The 20,000-nt window shown below is 40.9% G+C and overlaps 1 protein-coding gene across 1 annotated transcript in view; it reads left to right on the forward strand.

The window, feature by feature from the left end:
- The window catches only part of LOC138019379 (alpha-1,6-mannosylglycoprotein 6-beta-N-acetylglucosaminyltransferase A-like), a 74,360-nt gene that overhangs the window by 16,146 nt on the left and 38,214 nt on the right, over positions 1-20,000 (forward strand). Inside the window, exons 2-4 of the mRNA XM_068866148.1 lie at positions 2,254-2,432; positions 16,369-16,467; positions 16,991-17,074. Of these exons, the coding sequence (XP_068722249.1) occupies positions 2,254-2,432; positions 16,369-16,467; positions 16,991-17,074 (362 nt within the window). The remainder of the gene's footprint in view (positions 1-2,253; positions 2,433-16,368; positions 16,468-16,990; positions 17,075-20,000) is intronic.

A 20,000-nucleotide genomic window follows, 5' to 3' on the forward strand; every position in this document is an offset into this window, starting at 1 on the left:
TTGAACTATAAAACAGTCAACACGTGTTTCTCGCTCAATCCTTCGGAATCGGTGAGTTGTGATCATGACTGCTAAAAAGTATAATAGAGAGAGAGAGATAGATAGATAGATAGATAGATAGATAAATAGATAGATTGATTGATAGATAGATAGATAGATAGATAGATAGATAGATAGATAGTTTAGTGTATAAATACTTTGCAGTCGTAAAACTGAATTGCGTATACAAATAACATAGGTTAAATATAAAGCTAATTACGATATATGCATATAGATACCTACTTCAGGAACATTTATGCATAACCCTGGGACATGGCATGGCAGTTGTTGAATAAAAAACGCCAAGAACTTGGAATGTTTATTTGGTGAAGCGTTTCACGCAATTTTGCAGAGTTTTGTATGGAGACTCCACGTTGTCCACCAATATGGCGGTCTGTAATCAACGGAAAACATCTAGAGTTCACTTTACGATGAAAGCCCTCACTTTTCGCTCATGAAATAAAATACATGTTTAATAAGGCATCTGATGTACTTGAAAGGCTCGAACTGCTGAAATTCATAGGGATAAACATTTTTTTCAACCAAATAGCTTTGTATCATGGTGTCATGCAAGGTGACAAATGCTGTATTTTCGAAACGACAGACGTCACGGAACTGGAAAATTGAAAAAAGATTTATTTCTAGGTTATATCCAACCTCATTTAGATAAAAATTCAGATGACCCTGTGATTTTAATGTTAGAAATCGATGACGTCACTGTGAAAACCATCTATTGTTTTCTTTCTTCTCTCGAGTGGGGTCCAGAAGGAGGTCCAGTTGGGGGTCCACGTTTTGTAACGTCCCTGCTCAATACGTATTAAAATCTCCCTTCAATTCCACGCACGAACCGTCGTTTAATTACCGTAAGCACAATTGATCATCTCCCTTCCCCTCGGCAGCATTTCTACCATTTAGGCAAACTAGTTTTATGATACTGTATAACCTGTAGAAGCAACTTGAGCTACTAACGAATTTTTTTTTTTTTTTTTTTTTGTGACCGTTAATCGCCGCTCGACATTAAAGGTCTTATCGGTCACAAAACTCTTGTTTTAAGCTTGACCGCTTTTTTTTGGAATCTCCTGTGAGAATATATAACATTTACCTTTTTGAAACTTACATTGTAAGGTAAAGATTATTTATTTGTTTATTTATTTATTTATTTATTTAAAAAATGCCTTGTCAAACGAATACGAGTTGAGGGATCAAAAAATAACCAGAACCCTACCCCAGTGGAAAAATGTTTGTCAAGGAGTGCAACGTGACCAGCCGCAACCAGGGTCTGTTTCCTCAACCATAATGGAAGCAGAGAAGAGAGACCCTGGAAATGAGGTTGATATTTATACTTCGGTTAACTTCGCGCATGCGCTTTACAAGCTTGAGTGCGATTTGTACCTGAACGCTGAAAAAACGAAAGTCGGGCGTTTCCTCTAGAAAGCCCAAGTAAAAAAAATCTCAAACAGTATTGGTACTATAGCACGTCCCCAGGACTTCTGAAAAACTGGTATGTCGAAGAGATCCCAGTTATTTAGGACCTTTTTGCTGGTGCTAGCCGTCTGTTGATAGCAAAAATGAAATAGGTTGCAGCCCGGCGTTTTTTTCAGTTCAATAATTAATGGCCCCATTGCGAAGGAATTAAAAAAAAAACAAATATAGTACACTGTCGACAGCAATGTACACTCTCGACAGCAATGACCCAAGAACGATTTCGAGTACAATTTGGAATAAATAAGCTCGAGTTCGTTTTTCAAAGACAAACAAAATTGCATGAACCCACTGGGAGAGTGCACGTTGTAGTTTTTTAAACGATGTACGAGTGCTCATTTATTCCAAATTGCACGAGAAAAGTCATGTGATTACTCAATAATATTCACGAGTAAAAATTCGAGATGACATTGTCGTAAATAAGCAAAGCAACGCATGGGTACCACGCAATCACGTGAAAATTGCACCATTCAGGGCTCTCATTTGATTGGTTATCTGTAACTTTTTTTCATCATTGGCCAATCAGAATGCCTGGTTTGTTACCCTTGTTTGCATTGAACTACCTCTTGTCTGAACTGTGTCATCTGAAAACTGTATTTCTCTTACTAGACAGGACTGAGTAATTCTTTCATTTGATTATTAGGACGAATAACCTTGTTTTCAAATGACGCCCGACTACAATAAGCTGTTTATGAGCCTTCAAAATTTTTCGTTGTTTTTCTTTTGTTTTAGAAACTTTAATTGTGGCCAGGTCAATGTCAATGACACCAAATACGTTCGTCTTATCAAATGACAAGGAAGTATTAAAGACAAGTAAGATATCGCAAGACGTCGATCGACCGAAAGCCCTTGAGAAAAATTGCAGTATTCCGGATGATTGGCTTTATCCGTTGTGTGCATATAAAGTTCAGGTAAGCGAACAGGAAGGTGTGCCTCCAAGAAGTCCGAAATTACCATGATCAGGGCGCAGCTATTACAAACGGCTTTGGTGATTGGTTACTACAACGGCCCTAGTGATTGGTTCGGCAAACAATAGGCACGAATAAGTGTCATTAGCTTTTGCCACCCTAGAATTCCTTACTTTTTCATGGCTAATAACTGGCTCGTTATCAAAGCTAAAAGGCTTAAAATTGGACATTTAACTAAGTTTAACAAGTTCTTCTACCTTTTGAAATCAATTTGTGAATAGCCTGAGACAAAATGTAAATAATGACGTCAGAAAGATTCCCTTATAAAAAATCCTGTGAAATTGGAGCTCACATCTAGCGGCATTTTTCCTGGTTGACCAAAAACCGTAATGGTACAAGATACAGAGGTAGCTCTGTGCACTGGCGCATTGGTACAACATTAATTTGGCCTATTGTTTATTTACCGCAAAACTTGGTTTAAAAAAAGATACTTTTCTGAGGGGACAGGAACGGTCAGGTAAATACAGGAGCCCATAAGTTGTGGACTCTTGGTAAATATCTTATCTCCATATTTTAAAACGAAGTTTTCTGCCTATCTATTTTTCTTGGCCGTTCTCCCTGATCAGTACTTTGATGAGTTGATGTGACCATAGGTATTATATGGAGATCGTTAGAAAACTCGACAAGTTTCTTTGTTTTATGTTTTTGTTCGCTGTTTTGGCCCTGGCCATGCACAAACCACACCCCTTTTTTCTAAAAGACAGCCAATCAGAAGTTTTGATCTTTATGCTTCATGCTCCATGCATAAAGACTGATATTGTTGGCAAGGCGACGCTTTGGGCGAGCTTTGTTTGCTGGGACACAAATAATACCACATATGTTTGGGAATTTTGACTCTCTTGAATTAGTTAGTGAAAGAGGCCCTAAGCCTAGTTTCTGCACTGGGCAAGATCTAGAGAAATTCCCGGATGACTGCAATGCCCCAACTGCATCATGGGCAGCAACTAACTAAGCATCACGGTCACACTCAGCATAAATTCATTTATTTCCTCTAAGCAATAAATTCCACCTTTGTTCAGAAACTCATTTAAAAGATTGTGCATGGTCACGGTCAAGTTAACATGAAGCGCGATCTGTCACTATTGGCCGTTTTTATACTAGAGACACATAATTCGTCTGGGACGAACTTGGGCAAACAATTTTTCTACGTCCGTTAAATTCGTTTGGTGTAAAGATGGGCACAAGACGCATTATGCGACTGGACGAAGTATCTACTTTAGTGCGTCTTCGAAGACGCACTAAACTGGATAGTTCGTACAGACGTATTATGCGTCTTGTGCTCGTCTTTATACTAGAGGAATTTAAAAGACGCAGAAAAAATGTTTGCCCAAGTTCGTCCCAGACGAATTATGCGTCTTAAATAGTTCGTCCCGTCTTTACACTAGACGGATAACATGAGAGACGTATAATTCTTCTGGACGGATTATGCGTCTCTAGTATAAAAACGGCCATTCACGCTTTTGAATTTTCCAGTTATTCATAGCCAGTCCATCTATATGAACTATGATGTGACGTAACACCACACTTCCAGTCTAAACTCCTTATCATAAAAGAACTTTGCTCTTTGAAGACTCTGAATACCTACAGACGTCTTAATTTAACATGTAGTACCAGCTTACCTTTGAATGATATACCCTGTAGTGTCGAGTACATGAAGTGTAATTTCTATTTTTGGAATATGTAACACCACGTGCTGTTTGTTCGTTTATAAAACATCTTGTAAGCGCTATATGCTTGTATGTGTTGAAAAGTAGTAATTAACGCGGTGCGGATGAAAATACTACCTACATTGGCGACGATGATGGCGAAGTTCAAGGTACGTTGAGTTCGTGGAAGGCGATGCAGCATCGAGAGGCATACGATGGCAGAAATGGACGGCGTTGTTAAACGACAACTTTGAACGGTTCGAAATTACAGGGCCCGGGAAAAAAGTGAAAGCTCTTCGAATTTACGGAGGAGAAAGGATTCGTGACTTGGTTGACAGTATTCCTGAGCCGGTACTGGAAGAAGAAGCGAACGACTTCGTCAAAAGTATGGCTAAATTAAACACGTTCTTTTTGCCCAAGAAGAATACGGATGTCCTGGTCGCAAGGTTTCGCAAGATGCCCCGAAATGACCACGAGACCAGAAGCCGCAAAATGCGAATTCCATAATACGGATTTGGAAATAAAGCGTCATCTTCAGGAAACTATTCGCAACAGGAGGCTGGCAAGAAAGACTGTGAGAGATCGGTACACTTAAGAAAAATTTCTCGAAGAAGCACAGGCAGAAGAAGAGTCGGAAAGGAACGAGCAAGAGATACGTTCGAAAGAAACTGAAGATGCAAATTTCAGCGTAAACAAAATTTGAGTGGGAAAATATCGTGGCAAACATACAAATCATCCTTCGCACGTGTAGAAGCGGAAAGTCTCAAGGGAAATCGCAAGAAAAGAAGCAAAGGAGTAACTGCAGAATACCCTGCCACATCGAAGACTAGTCCTGAAAAAGCTTTATTATCCAATGGGCAAGTCCCTCTCTTTCTTTAGAGCTGGTAATTATATTTCTGAGTGGATACGCGGATACTTGGATACGCATTGGGCAAGTCTCTCTCTTTCTTTGAGCTGGTAAGTATATTTCGGAGTGGATACGCGGATACGCAGTGGATAAGACCCGGAGTAACTGCAGTGCTTTCTTTTTCACACGATCTCGTGAAAAAAGTATACATGTATAGTTATCCGAACCGTAAAATGAAAGCTAAAATTTTACAATAGTGCTTAGGCTTAATCATTAAAACGAGCCCTTAGGCTTAATCAGTAAACGAGTGCTTTCTTCTTCACACAATCTCCTGAAAAGTGTAAAAATGAAACCTAAAATTTTACTATACAGTATGGTGTCCTTGGCCTGCGAGATCCGTAGTCCGCGAGTTTTCCAAACATGATGTTATATTTCCTCGTTAACTAAAATACCACCAAAACCAAATGCGTCCCATGATTTCTTGATTATTCTTCTTTCACATGACGAAATTTCGGCTTTCCTGCTATCGGTGATTGTGCGGAATTCAAGTTTGCTGACAGGTGTGTTAATTTGTCTTTCTAGAAAGCCTTTACTTTTGCGGCTCCATAACTTATTTGGTCATGTTCACTTGGCTTGTGTAAAGATAAAACGCAACGGGAACACGTGTTTTTTTGCAGAACAGATTTACAGATAAACTTGTTTCTGCGGCTGGGAACGAATTTGCTGCAGAGTTTTAAACTTTTGTTTTATCGACTCTTGAAAAAGTTGCGCATAGGTGTCCTTGGTCCACGACTTCTACTAGTTATGACCCCTGGGAACTTAAATGATGCAAAGCAGATAAAGAAAACCTTCGATAAATGGAAAAGGTCTTTGCTTTAATTGAATATTTTCAAAATCTTCTTCATACATGTTTACGAACGGGTCACCTTCTTTTGTATGTATAGAATATCTTTACGTTCTTATATAGAAATGGAGCTTGTGTTCAGCCGGGAGACGGTCAACTGAAAATAAAAACAAATTCTGTACTCACAACGACATCCAATACGACTGTACCTAATATATATCAAGGATAGCAATAGCATGTTCGTACAGAAATTATTATCGGGATTAACAGGTATTTTTTTGGGCTGCTTACATGATTCGTGGACCAAGGACCAAATTCGCGCACGCGTGGCTCGCGATTACGCTCACCTTTTTTCGAATTACAAGAGAAATATTTCAGCTTGGAAGTTGCCAATTTTAATATTATCGCAAGAAACGAAAAAGGTATCTCCAGGGAAAATTTCAGTTCGTGGCGTTTTGATTCAGGTAAGATATTCAAGATTATCCTTTTTTTCTCGCGGACCACGGACACCATATTGTAGTGCTTAGACCTAATCACTGAAAACGAGAGCTTAGGCTTAATCAGGAATCGAGTGCTATTCCGAGAAAAGTGTAGTTAACCGAACTGTAAAATGACTCGATCATCGCGCTTTAAGAACGAGAAATACATATCAACAAGGAGATTGATCGCGCTTTAAGATACATCGTTGTCTTTCACTCTATCATCGTGCTTTATGAACCAGAAATACATATACATCAGTCTCCTTCGCTCTCTTTGTTTGGCGCGTCAGAAAGGTGAAATACTGGTTTCCACTGCGTATCTGTGTATCCAAGCAATTTAGGTTATAGCTTCGAGTTGGCAAGGTATTCTGCAGTTAAGCCAAAGCAAATTAGCCAGCGATCCTGTGGAAGGAGCACTCGTGCATGAACCTCGCAAGTGCCCGGCGTTTGGGAAAACGTGTTAACGGTGTGGCAAGAGAAACCATTTCGCACGTGTTTGTAACAGCGTTCGCGATTCAGCCAAGAAGGTAAATCAAGTTGATGATGCGTCTGACGAGGACGACTCCGATGAAGAATATACTAACAAACTTTCTCGCGGCTGGATGCATTCAGGCGCAGGAAGAAAGGCTACTGAGAAATTTCTCTTGAATGGCGTGAAGGTCCTAATGGCTATGGACTCTTGCGCAAGTGTCAATGTAATGGACGAAGAAAGATTTCTGAAAATTCAAGAAGAGTCCGCGGAAAAGCTGTATCTAGAAAAGACGAAGGTTAAGCTTTACGGATATGCAAGTGAAACCCCGATACCCGTTGCTGGAAAATGTAAGGCTGTGATCGATGCTGGAAACAAAGCGGTCCTAGCAACATTCGTAGTTGTGAAAGGGAAAACGGATGGAGAAATGTTGCTCGAATTCGATACCGCGATGCAACTTGGAGTGCTTAAGATTACGAAAGCAGAAGATGGTGAGGGAAAGGCTGAGATGAGACCAGCTGTCGCTAGCATATTTCAGAGTATAGCTGTTTGTTTGATGGCATCGGGAAACACAAGCACGCCAAGGTGAAGATTCGAGTTGATGAGTCAGTTACGCCAGTGAACGGGAAGATTCCTTATCACTACCAAGATGAAGTTAAAGGAGAGCTCCGAAAGTTAGAAGACGCGGGAGTGATAGAATCGGTTCCGGAAGAGGAGCCAACCTCGTGGATTTCTGCGCTGGCCAAACAACCAAAGAAGGCAGAGGGAGAGATTTGCATCTGCGTGTACATGAGGAAACCTAACAAAGCTATGAAGTGTGGGAAGCGGGAGTTTCCCACCGTTGAAGATGTACTTCAGTAGGTGAATGGGGCGGTGAGATTATCCAACTAATGAAGCTTGATCTAAATCATGAGTACCATCAACTCGAGCTCGATCCAGGATCCAGACACTTGAGCACATTTTCGACATCATGGGGTTTGAAACGTTAAAATCGTCTCAACTTTGGCACTGTTATTGCCAGGAGGTGTTTCATGAAGAGATCAAGAAGACAATTTCCACAGTTGACGGATCGAAGAACATTGTAGATGACATAATTGTGTACGGCAAGACACCTAAGCTTCATGACGAGGCCCTCAGAAACACTCGCACACGAAACACTCGGAGTATCACCGGATCCAGTGAAAAGTTCAAGCACTAAGGGAAGCTGAGCGACCCACCAATGCATAGGAGGTGCAGTCCTTTTTAGGGATGACCAACTACTCCGCGCGTTACAGGAGGAATTCCTCCACTTTTTCAGCCCCTCTAGGTGAGCTTACTAGGAAAAGGAACTGCTGGAGCTGGAAAAGCTCACGAATTCTCTGGTTGAGAATGCAACATTGGCTTACTACGAAGTTTGAGTAGAGACAGAAGTTGTGGTGGATGCTAGCCCAGTGGGCCTTGGTGCTTTTTTAACTCAGAGAAGAGAGGAGGTCACATTTCTGTCATTTACATAAGTAGAGCCCTCAGCCCGGTTAAGCAGAGGTACAGCCAGAGAGAACAGGAAGATTAGCTGTTCGGTGGGCGTGTGAGCGTCTCCGCATGTACTTCGCTGGTGCAAGATTTAAGATCATCACTGATCATAAGCCGTTTGGAATTCATCTTCAACAACTCAAGCAGCAAGCCACCAGTGAGAATAGAAAGATTTTGTATCTACTTGCAAGAGTTCGACTTCACGGTGGAGTACAGACCCAGGCATCCTGTCTAAACGCCAAAGGACACCGCTGACTATCGCGAGCCCAGAGGCAGACAAAAGCGGTTGTGAAGCCCATCATACAGAGAAATGTCCGACAAGCCCTTTCCATGGAAAAAATTAGGGAAGCCACTGAGAAAGATCACACTCTAACATTGGTGATAGACCTGGCGCAGAATGGCGGTGAAGAGACAAGGTAGAATTGTAAAGATTTGAAACCTTTCAGATTGGTACATTCCAAGCTGTCGGTAGCGAATGGATATCTTCTCAGAGGATCACGTACAGTTGTGCCCAAAAGCTTACAGCAAAGAGTGGTCGGCATTAGTCATGCGGGGCATCAAGGCATCGTAAAGACGAAGCAGCTGCTACGTTCTTCTATCTGGTTTCCCGGAATAGATCGCATGGTGGAGACCACAGTCCGTAGCTGCCTATCTTGTCAGGCACCAACTCAGCGGAAGCAAACACAACCACTTCCGAAGACCGAGTCACCAGAAGTTCGTTGTGACTATTACTGCTGCAGGGCGTGGATGGAAGACGCTTTTGCCAGTCATTCCTGCGAGTGTACCGTTCGACTCCACATATAGTGACTGGGAGAAGTCCTTACTTCTTGTTATTCGGTCATTCCTGCGTGTGTACTGTTCGACTCCACATATAATGACTGGGAGAAGTCCTTACTCCTTGCTCTTCGGTGGTAGAGAAATTCGAGGCAAAATTCCTCAGTTTAACTACAGTGTTGATAACAATTTGGGTTCGAGACAAAGAGATGTTGAAGCAAAATGCACGACGAAGACTTGTGCAGATATGAAGGCGAATTCTAAGAAATCTAATATCCAGGAAGGCGATTTGGTGTTGTTTCGTCAACAGAAAAGGAACAACTTCAATTCACCATTTGAGACGACACAATAGTCGGTGGTTCAGCCCCAATAGAGGATCAGGTGCAAATTCAGCATGGTTCAAATGTTGCTGAGGAGCCTGCAGTTACAGCCTGTGAGGCTGAACCGACGAAACCAGTTTGTCTACCTTTGCGTGAACAAGAGTTTCCTGTTTCTGAGAGCGACGCGTCAACGTCAAGTCCACGTATTGCTGTTTCTACTACTCCAGTTTCCTGTAGTCCTGGCAGAGAATCCAGACTTTCGAGACGAGAGAGGTGGAAACCTGTTCGTTTTAAGGACTCTGTTCTTTATTAAGACTATCATTTGCGTACGAACCTGTAAATTAAGGGCCATGAATCAAGGGTAGATTAGATAACAGTGAAACAGAGAAAATGAAATGTTTTGTTCCTGTATTTTTCTGTTTATTTTTCTTTCGCAAGTTTTCTTTATGTCGAATTTTTCTTCCAGGAGGAAAGGGATTTAATTTCGAGTATATGAAGTGTAATTTCTGTATTTGGAATATGTAACACCGTGTGCTGTTTGTTCCTTTATAATACATCTTGTACGCTTGTTGAAAAGTAGTAATTAAAGCGGTGCGAATGAAAATACTTCATACCCTACCTTGGCTGCCTTGCCAAACTAACAGCCTCTTGTGTCTTTATGGTATTGATTGGATATATTGTCTTGCTAAGTGTTCAATGGTACGAAGTCCATGAAGATCTTTAAGAAAAAACTCTTTTAATACGATTACATTCTCAGTCAGTTTAGTTCAACAGCTTCCCGACTTAAGCAATTTGCAGTATAATTATTTTTGCACAAAATGTCCAAAAACACTTTTTACTTGACACCGTCTCTAGTACCAGAAGGTCAATGTTTAAGTGACAGCTAAATTACTTCCTCAGCAAAGAGCACAACGGCGGCGTTGTTATCGATGATCGTATGACATGTCGGAAATACCGAAAGCTCGATTCCAAGGTCAAAAATAAAGTATTTCTTAAGATTAAGTTGCTGTATTGCTGTACATTTCTCAAAACCAAGTGGAAGCACCAAATCGGAAAGCATTACTCGTTTTATTACTGACGGCTAAACAGACCTAAACACACACGCAGTACACAGAAGACAGAAAACCTTTCGTGTTCACCAGGGCCTTGCCCTTAACCATGATCTTTGAATCGTCACAGAAGACACAAATGGCACAGAGAAGGCAGACCTCTCCGAAGTGTCACGTTTCGGCGAACACTTACTCGCGGCGTGGTCTAACGATTTTCCGATATGGCCTCTAAATCTCACTTACGGTCATCGCCAAACAATGAAGCGAGAACTTACTAGCGTGAAGCGCGATAATTAAGCGCGAAAATAACATTCAAAACTCGAAATACTCTTGGATACCCAGTGTCTACCCATTCTTCTCTTGATATAACTGTTTAGCGGGTCCAGCGGGGAACAGATCTGTACATTTTCCTGTATTAACATATATTCAGATCTATTCAGTGAGGCTTTAAGGACGATGCATACTATTGTTATTGCGCATATGTTCAGCGCATCTCGAGATACTCGGATTTTCAATGGGTGGCGCTTATTAATACAGGGATATTTTTGCGCGGTTCAAAACTATGCGAAAAAAGCAGAACTTTGCAAGTGCTCTTGGTATCCAAAAAGAAAATTGGGGGTATCGGTGCATTTTTCAGACAAAATTAAGCTTGAAATTGGAAAAGAATGCCATACCTTGCTTTGTATTTTAAAGCTTTTTACAAATATTGTTGATTAATTATCTTCGAAGAATGCGTTGTTACCCCCAATTTTCTTTTTGGATTTCAATATCTGCTTTTCCCGCATAAAAGACTGATGTCACGTTTTTAAGACATACTCAGTCCTCTCTTTTCGCGCTGGGTCTCCCGTCTCCCTGTATTTTGGCGTACTTTCTCCCTCCACCCAGTATTTTTTTAGTACTATAGGCCAATTTGGGTAAATCTTACTCTTGGATGATGGAATCTTGATCATCAACCGAGATCACAGAGGGACCAGGCCGTGAGCCAGTGGTGAGAGCCTTGGCAAACTTTTAACCAGAAGAATATTTTGTACTCTTGATAGAGACTTATCCACCGCATCAAGTTCTCTGACCTTTGAACAACTGGGGCCAGATCATTAGCACAACACCAAATCGTAGTTACTTTCTAAACTGAATGCCTATCATCTCAGGGCTGTGTCTCATACCTAGGACTTTCCTTCGTGTAATCAGTTCCGTGTTGAAAATAAGGACTTCAAGATTTACGACGGCGATGTCGACAAAAACGTCACCTCAAAATAACATCGACGTCGTCGTTAACGAAACTCGGCTCCGAGTATAGTTTGCTCACTGACACTTTCTTCGATGTGATAACAGTCCAATGTTCGCACGGAAATGTTGACCGCAACCACCGCAGGAGATGATAGGAGAGTTCACGGGGTTTTGAGTTCTTGCTTTTCTCTCAAATCTCTTGGTCTCGTCATGCTGCCTTCTGTTGTTCTCAAAAACTGCTTTTTTTAATGAATAAGCCTTCTCCAAGGATTGCTTTCAGCATCTACCATCTCCCAACTGGCCTGGTCGATTTCGCCCCTACTCAAGGTAGCCTTGAGCTGGTCTTTGTAGCTTTTTTGGGGGGCGCCTTTGTGGTGTTTTGCCAGATGCAAGTTCAGAAAAGAGGATTTGTTTGGGAAGGCGGTAGTCTTGTATTCGGGAAAGATGCCCAGCCCATCTTAGTCTATGTCAGGTAACGATGGCTTCCAGGCTTTTCATGTCTGCTCAAAAGAGGACTTCGTTCTTACTGAGCAATTCGCTCTTGCCACTTGATTCGCAGAATTTGGGTAAGTTTGGATGGGTGGAATCTCTCAAGTTTTCGGATGTGTCTTCGGTAGAGGACCCATGTTTCACAGGCATACAGTAGGGTAGAGATGACTGCAGCGAGGTAGACCGTCAGTATGGTCATTTAGGTTCAGCCCTGGATTACTGAAGACTCTCTTGAAGAGTTTCCCATCTCGCTACCGTCGCACAATGTAGGCGAAATGTCCTGAAACTTACTTGGTGCGAGTGGTTTCAGAGAACAAATATAAAATGATAGTTTCACATTTGCATGATCACGTTGTCGTTAAAACCTCAAATTTAGTGATTTGTTATGCAGAATACCGCAGAGAAATGTGCTAAAACGCTTGCCGCACTTGCCGCATGACAGTTTTTCCTCTTGTAACTCATTATACTGCTTTTTTGTGGTGTTTTCGTCGACGTCTTCGTAGATCTTTAAGTAGGGAGCTTAAGCAACAACAACAACGGCAACAATTCGCGTTATTGCAATCACTTCGTGACTATTTAAACTTTTTTAAAGTGATAAGGGTGTGATAGTTTCTCAAAATTGACACTGGTCGGAAAGGCGCTTAATTTACGGGAAAAAGTGAAAATTTATCTTCAAGTGCTGACGTTCTTCATGAGACCGATCCATGAGACCTCAAATTTGGTTATTTCACGTTGTTGTTTTGCTGACGACGGCAAAGAAATGGACAAAAATGAAAAACGTACGTGCAGGGCGTGCAAACCTGTTGTTTTTGTCCACTAAATATGCAGATTTGTCACGTTTTCGTTGCCGTTGTCGTTGCTTAAGTTCCCTAATCTCTAAAATGCATCGTGTAAAATATAAAGAAATGTCACACGAGGTTCCAGCGGGTGTCGTCTAATGTTATCCGTGTTGAACGCAGTTAATGTGTGTACGGCTCAAGGTCCATTGTTTGGGTTTATGGGATAGATGTGACATGAGAAGCTATGAGATGTCCTGCGAGAAAAAAGTTATCTTGAATGCACTGTTACAACATACATGTATATCACGTTTCGACAATACCGTCTTCATTAAGAGAAAACATCACAATGCGTTGCAAACGAGCCATAAAAATCATACATAATTAAGAGAAACATTTAAAAGACGCTCGCGCGCAGTATTGAGAGGGCTCGCCCGCATTTCACAGGATGGCAAAATCCTGCTTCAATCCAGTTGGAGCCAAGGTACAAGATTTATATTTGAATAGCATCTAGTTGCGTCTTTGTCTTTCCTACTCTTATAGACTAGACCTGCTTTGACGACGGTGACCCTAGTCCTGTTCCGGGACTCCCTCTTACACCGCCCTGAAAATGGGCCTGGAACCCAGGCGGGAAAAGAGAGAGTCCTGTATTACTTGCAGGCGCATGCTCGGAATGACGCCATTTTTTCCCCCGAAACTGGAGGAAAAACCATATTTGGAAAAAGATTCCTTATTTGGGCATAGTTTATTCCGAGTGCTTTTACACTGGATACATGAGGATAATGTGAAAGGAAATTATAACCTCAAGTTTCTGGAGGCAATTGATTTCGCTTTCACTTTACCTTTGTGCCTAAGGCGGAACAACTGCAAGCTGTTCGTGCAGTCGTTACCGGTAATGATGGTTTTGTTAAACCTGCAACACGATTTGGCAAGTCTGTTTGCTACATGGTTGTCCCTTTAATATGTTTGCGATTTTCTTCGATCCGAGTCCGATGTTAATTGTAAGTCAGTCCTTCTTATTGTGAGTCCCAATCGTGGAAGATCAGATGTATGACATACGAAAGTATGGAATTTCGTGTCTGAAACTCAACTGAACAGCTGCATGATGTTGGCGCAGAAAAATATCAAATTTTGATTTAATTGCTCTTCCGAGACTCCTTGAAACTTACAAATATACTGTAAGTTGTGGATGTGAATCGCTCAACGAAGACTAATAAATGTCCAGCTGGAACTCTTGTTTATTGTTCATTATTTATTTTTCATTACCTCTGTCGATCTAGTTATGTGATAATTGCACTGATCCAGTGAGCATATACTTGAGTTGCCCAGTAATTATTGAAACTGTGATTGTTTCAGGAGTTTACGCCAACCAATTTTTTTTCAAAATCGGGCACAAATTTTTTGTATACCCAATATAAAACAGTCAGGTGCAAAATGTCGTAAATACTCTCAGTTTTATCAGGAATAATACACAAACACTGGTGACACAGAGTTTTTTTTTTTTTGAGTAATTAGAGTAGAGTAATTTACTCAGACTATTAATTTTTTCTTAGAATAATTTTTCAAAGCACTCGTTGCATTAAATCTTTCTTTCCTCATAAGGACAGACTTAAGGCCGTGGCCAAATGGCTAAGGTCTTATGTAGAGCTGGCTGTTGAGACTACAGTGATTTTTATATCGGTAAAACTAAAAGATGATTGCATGACAGAAAAACTGAGCATTATTCCTGATAAAGTTAGATAAAAAGTTAAACGAAGTTGAATCACAACCTGGACTATTTGTTTCTTTACATACCAGTTTGTGTTGATAACGCAATTATGAAGCAATAATTTATACATATATACGCACAGTTAAAAATCGATTATTCGGACGTTAATTGTCACGATTTTTTTTTCTGGTCAAAATTTGTTCGTGAATATTAATTAATAACGATAAAATAATGCTACTTAAAAGCGTGTGTCACCTTGCTTTAATCGTTGCTACTTAAAAGCACTTTCCTTCTGAAACTCATTGTTAGAGGTAAAGTACTGCAGATAATATGAAATTCTGACTCCGAGCTGTTTTGTCGCTTATTGAAATCCTATGCTATATTTACTAGTTCAGCCTTTGCATCGATTTATTGCGATCTTCTCTCGGTCGTTACATTTATTCGGCAATAATTTTCCAACATCACTGTGATCGGGTTCCCTTTATTTACATATCCAGCCTGGCATCTAATGCAATATGATTGGTTCATTCCGAGGATGCGCCTGCAAGTAATACAGGACTTTCTCTTTTCCCGCCTGGGTTCCAGGCCCATTTTCAGGGCGGTGTAAGAGGGAGTCCCGGAACAGGACTACGGTGACCCTCGTCTCCTCCAGCTGCCGGTGGATTCGTTTTGCACTGGTGGCCTGTCCGGGTAATGCCATTTCTTCTTAATAAACTCAAGACGGTTTTCCTGAAGCGTTTACGAAGTCCCTGGCCTGTTTATCTCATGTATACAATTCCAGGGTATTCACGACACGGAATACTGTAGATAAGCTGGCTGGTGACTTAGCAAAGTGACTTCGAATCTTGATTTGGCCTTGTGTAGCCGTGATATTCTTCCATAAATTCATGAAGGAACATATCCGGCAGTCAAGTCTGCTGCAAAGAAAAGCTTCCATCTGAGGTCGAGGATCTGGAGGTGAACTGTTGTAGACAAATAGATCTGTTATAGATTTTTCGCGCAGCTAACGATTCTCGGTGGTGGTTCTTGGTTCTGACACTCTGAGATTGTAAGTTGGCCCACGGGCTCTACAATTCCCGACGCCTCAAATTTAATAATGGTACTGTTGGTAAATTGTTGTACAACTCTGATGTTTTACGGTCGTCCTCTCGCTCGTTGCCAAGCAACTAGTTTATCATCTTTCTCACGGGTGCATCACACCATTAACATCACCACCTTCAATCTCAGGATATCAAAGAAGTCGAGGTTCTTGAGGTGGTAACTGTGGAAGGGGGGGGGGGGGGGGTGTTCTGTTTTGCTTTTGCTCGAAGTCTTGCTCTTTCAAAGTCGATCAGCAGAATATCAGCCTTCCGCTACGGAACTCTCCATGGTAAGGCCTTCATTGTTCAAAACATCGCAGTCACTGCAGATATTTCGCAGCCATGGCTAGGAACTGACTCTGGGGTATCCAAGTCTTACACTTTGAAAGGGTGTAACGACTAGACTTCAGAAAGAGATCCCTTATGATATCCGGGAAAGGGACAGATGGGAGAGAAACGAATCTGGGGCCTGAAAGATTATCGTTTGTCATCACTGGAATCTCAAGACTCCTTGAGCGCCCCGTTGGAAACAAAGGAGACACTTGGGGACGAGTCGTCTCTCGTTTGTTACATTGAAGTAGATTTTGGACCTTTGGAGGAGGGGGGGGGGGGGGAATAATAAAAGGGGAACTGAGTCTAGTTTGCATTCTTTTATTCTTCCAGTGGATGAGAGACCTTTGGACAACAAACAAGGCTTGTTACATCGACCAACATAAGATGGACCCAAAAGATGACTGTTCTATTTTGATATTTTTAAGCGAGGTAAAATGATAGTAGAGCTTTCTTAAATTGATAGCCATTACCCATTTGCTACTTAAAGGTTGAACATGCATGTTCAATCGATCTGACCTCGTGACCATAGTAGTACGGATTATTGAGTGAGAGCATGTTGCGTAACACATTGTCTGCAGACTTCAAGTTTATAGATGCCCCTACCATCCACTAGAAACTGAGTCTGCTGACTGAGTTTAAAAAAGCCGCAGCAACCTTTCAGAAACCCGAGTTGTTCTGCTCAGTAAGAGCACGCCTGGGGACTAGGTTGAAAAACTGCTCACACGATAAATAAATTTGTTTATCGAGACTATGCAAAAACGAAAACGAAAACGAAAACTAAGTTGTTCGATAACAGAAATGAAATTGAACAATAGTTTCTTCTTTTTATAGGGATAATGACAGCCTTAGTTACTTGTCTTAATTAGTAACGTCTTTACATTAATACAGACCAAACATGACGCCGTTTTATCATTCTTTATGTTTAAGTTCTTTTGCCCACTCCCGTCAACAGGCTGAAGCATGGTGTCCTATTTTACCTTGGCGAAGACATCTTTATAAACATTTGGCCGACAAAACTCAACACAAGTATCAAGAGGTTTGTTATGCAATAGAATTAAAGGTTACGTGTGACCGTAATGATAACGATAATGAGTGATATCGACCTTCGAAAGTTTCTTTAATTTTCAATTGGTTTATCATTACTGAGGCGAAAGGTAATGATGAAAGTAATGCCAGTAAATTTTTATACGCCAATGCAGGAGGGAACAACTCCCATATTAACCCTATGTCACGGCTTTTTAACAGACTGATCTATTTTTAGACTACCTTTTCTTAAAAAAAAAGGGTATTCCAGGTCGGTGACGCTATGACGTCCAGTCAGTTTCCTATGATTGGTCATCGGGCTCTTGCGGGAGTCTTATTCGCGGGAGACTCAATCTAAAAATAAATCGATCTGTCAAAACGACGTGACAGGAATATAGAGCTGTTGTTCGCTTCTAGTCATGGGCTCCTGGCCGATGCCAATAAATGTTTATAAGTACTCAGGGAGGTTGGGGGGGGGGGGGGGGGGCGGGGCTAAGGAGGAAGGATGTAATCAGGAACGATAGCTCTCTTTAACCCTTTTTTATGGCTATCAAATACACAAAGCGAGTGAAGCGGATCTGAACACTATGCAATTCTTTCTAAAAAGTATGTTAATAGACGCTGCAGTTAAACCTTTTATAATCGATTCATGATATTTTAGAGCAGTTGCACAGAAGATTTTTCAAAACGATAAGCAACAACATAGCTCAACCTCTGTACACCCTTTACCTAGAATAAAGCAATCCCCCATTAGTCTCCGTAAAAGTTGTGGACAATTCACGACAATCTTTACGGAACTTAGTAGACGTAATCTTAGATATGAGTTAGCAATATTGGGTTTTTGTATTAGTTAATTTGGCATTGTGGCCAATTCTACATTGTAAGCGCATGCTTTAAATATACTAATTAATTTTCATTCTATCTTTTGATATGCATTATTCAATATCAAATGAATAAAGACACATTATTGTTGTTATTGTAATTATTATTATTATTATTATTATTATTATTATTATTATTATTTTATTTTTAGTTTATTTTTATTTTTTATTATTATTAAAGTTTTGCTTTTTATTTGACAGTTCAAGCACACCACGCTTGGAATTCTATTTTATTTTATTTTCTCTTATTAATAATATGCACTGAGACCTTCACCCGTACACTTCACTATATCATGAACTCACATAATGTTTGTTATTTGAATTTGAGAATTATGGCATGGAGCCGTCGAAACGTCATTCTTTTATATCGCTGCTTTTTATTCTTAAATGCTTATCGAAAACCTTAGTTATCATTATTATTATTATCATTATAATTATTATTACAGTCGAACCTGTAAATAGAGACCCTGCATTAAGCGGCCAGTTTTCAAAGTCCCGAGTTTTCGCTCATACAAACGCTGTATTTGTCGCCTGTATTGGGCGGCCAACAGGAGCCCATCAAGGGGAGCCTCTATCTCCACTAATTCCTTGGGTCAACCCTTACCCGAGTACTAGATTTATTTTAAGAACGGCTTTTTCCCGCGAAAAGTATCATATTTCTGTCGAGTAAACCGCGAAAAGCGGAAAAATCATTTAAAAAATTATTAAATCATTACCGATTTCTCAGCCTGATCGTGTGGGTAAAACAGTGACTGTCATAGCTCTGTTTTTATTGACTCTTCGAACTGAGGGCGTGTGAAACTTCCCCTGGGAGGCGTTCTAATAATAGATCTACTCGGGAAAGGGTTGACTCCAAGGCCAAGTATGGGAGATAGAGGCTCCCCTTGATGGGCTCCTGGCGGCCACCTATATTAAGCGGCCCCGGCCACCCTGTAGCTGTCCTATATTTGTCTTGCTTTGTTATTTTTATCTGTATTGAGCGGCCACCCTTGAAAGGAAACTAAGGGCGTTTTCCATTTACACAAAATTTCCGGAAATCTCGGTGGAAATTTCCATCGGGTGAAAAACGTGTTCCATTTAACTCAGGTCCGTTCGCCGCCCAGTGATTGCGATTTTACGCGCCAAAATTCAAAAATGTGGCCGTGAATAGCCTGGAAGTGGTAAGACCTTTCAAAAGTTGTAAATGGAACACACATTTCCATCGGAAAGTTTCCAACGGGAAAACAGGACTACCTTTTCAGAAGTTCCGTTTATTCCCGAAATTTTCCAGTGGAACGAACCAAAAACGTGTGTTCCATTTACATCCCAACCGGAATGGTTGGGAAATGGAAACGTCCTAAACCACATGTCATTGTTTTCAGTACAGTCGAACCTGTATATAACGGCCACCCTCCGGACTTGAGGAACTGGCCACTTAATCATCAGTATCACTAAGAGTACGCACTGTGTGTGGGCTAATGTTAATTTTAATGGGGTATCATACAAAAACACGTCATGCAAGGAGACAATGCGACAATTAACACTCTTTCAAGCGATCAATACTTTAAACGAAGTTGCCAACTTGGAACTTAACGGTATTATACGTAACATTTTTTAAACGGACAACAAACAACAAGAAAGTTAAGGTAAAGGGCAAGTGAGTCACAGAGGTGGAGGTTATGGCCTGGAAATCCTTTGCCAGCATGCGTTGAAGGTGATTCATTCTCCACCACGTGGCTGAAGAACAAGCTAATTAAAGAGAAATTCCTAGCTAAAGAGTGAAGCATGCTCAAAACGAATATGTTTTTGCGATCGTGATTTTGTACTGTACTTCAGCACATTGCGAACATCTGGAAAGCGTTAATTAACTATATTAAGCGGCCGATTAACAGCCTACAGTAGATTTGTACATGTTATTGTCTTATAGCGATAATGGATCGCATTTTCCGTTCAAGAATGGCCGCTAATTATAAATACAGTTGAAAATAACAAAGAAAAATAAACATAGGACTGTTACAGGGTGGCCGCGGCCGCTTAATAGAGGTGGCCACCTGAATACAGGTTACAAATACAGCGTTT

Source organism: Montipora capricornis, chromosome 10 (genome assembly GCF_036669925.1).
Source record: "Montipora capricornis isolate CH-2021 chromosome 10, ASM3666992v2, whole genome shotgun sequence".
Lineage (NCBI taxonomy): Eukaryota > Metazoa > Cnidaria > Anthozoa > Scleractinia > Acroporidae > Montipora > Montipora capricornis.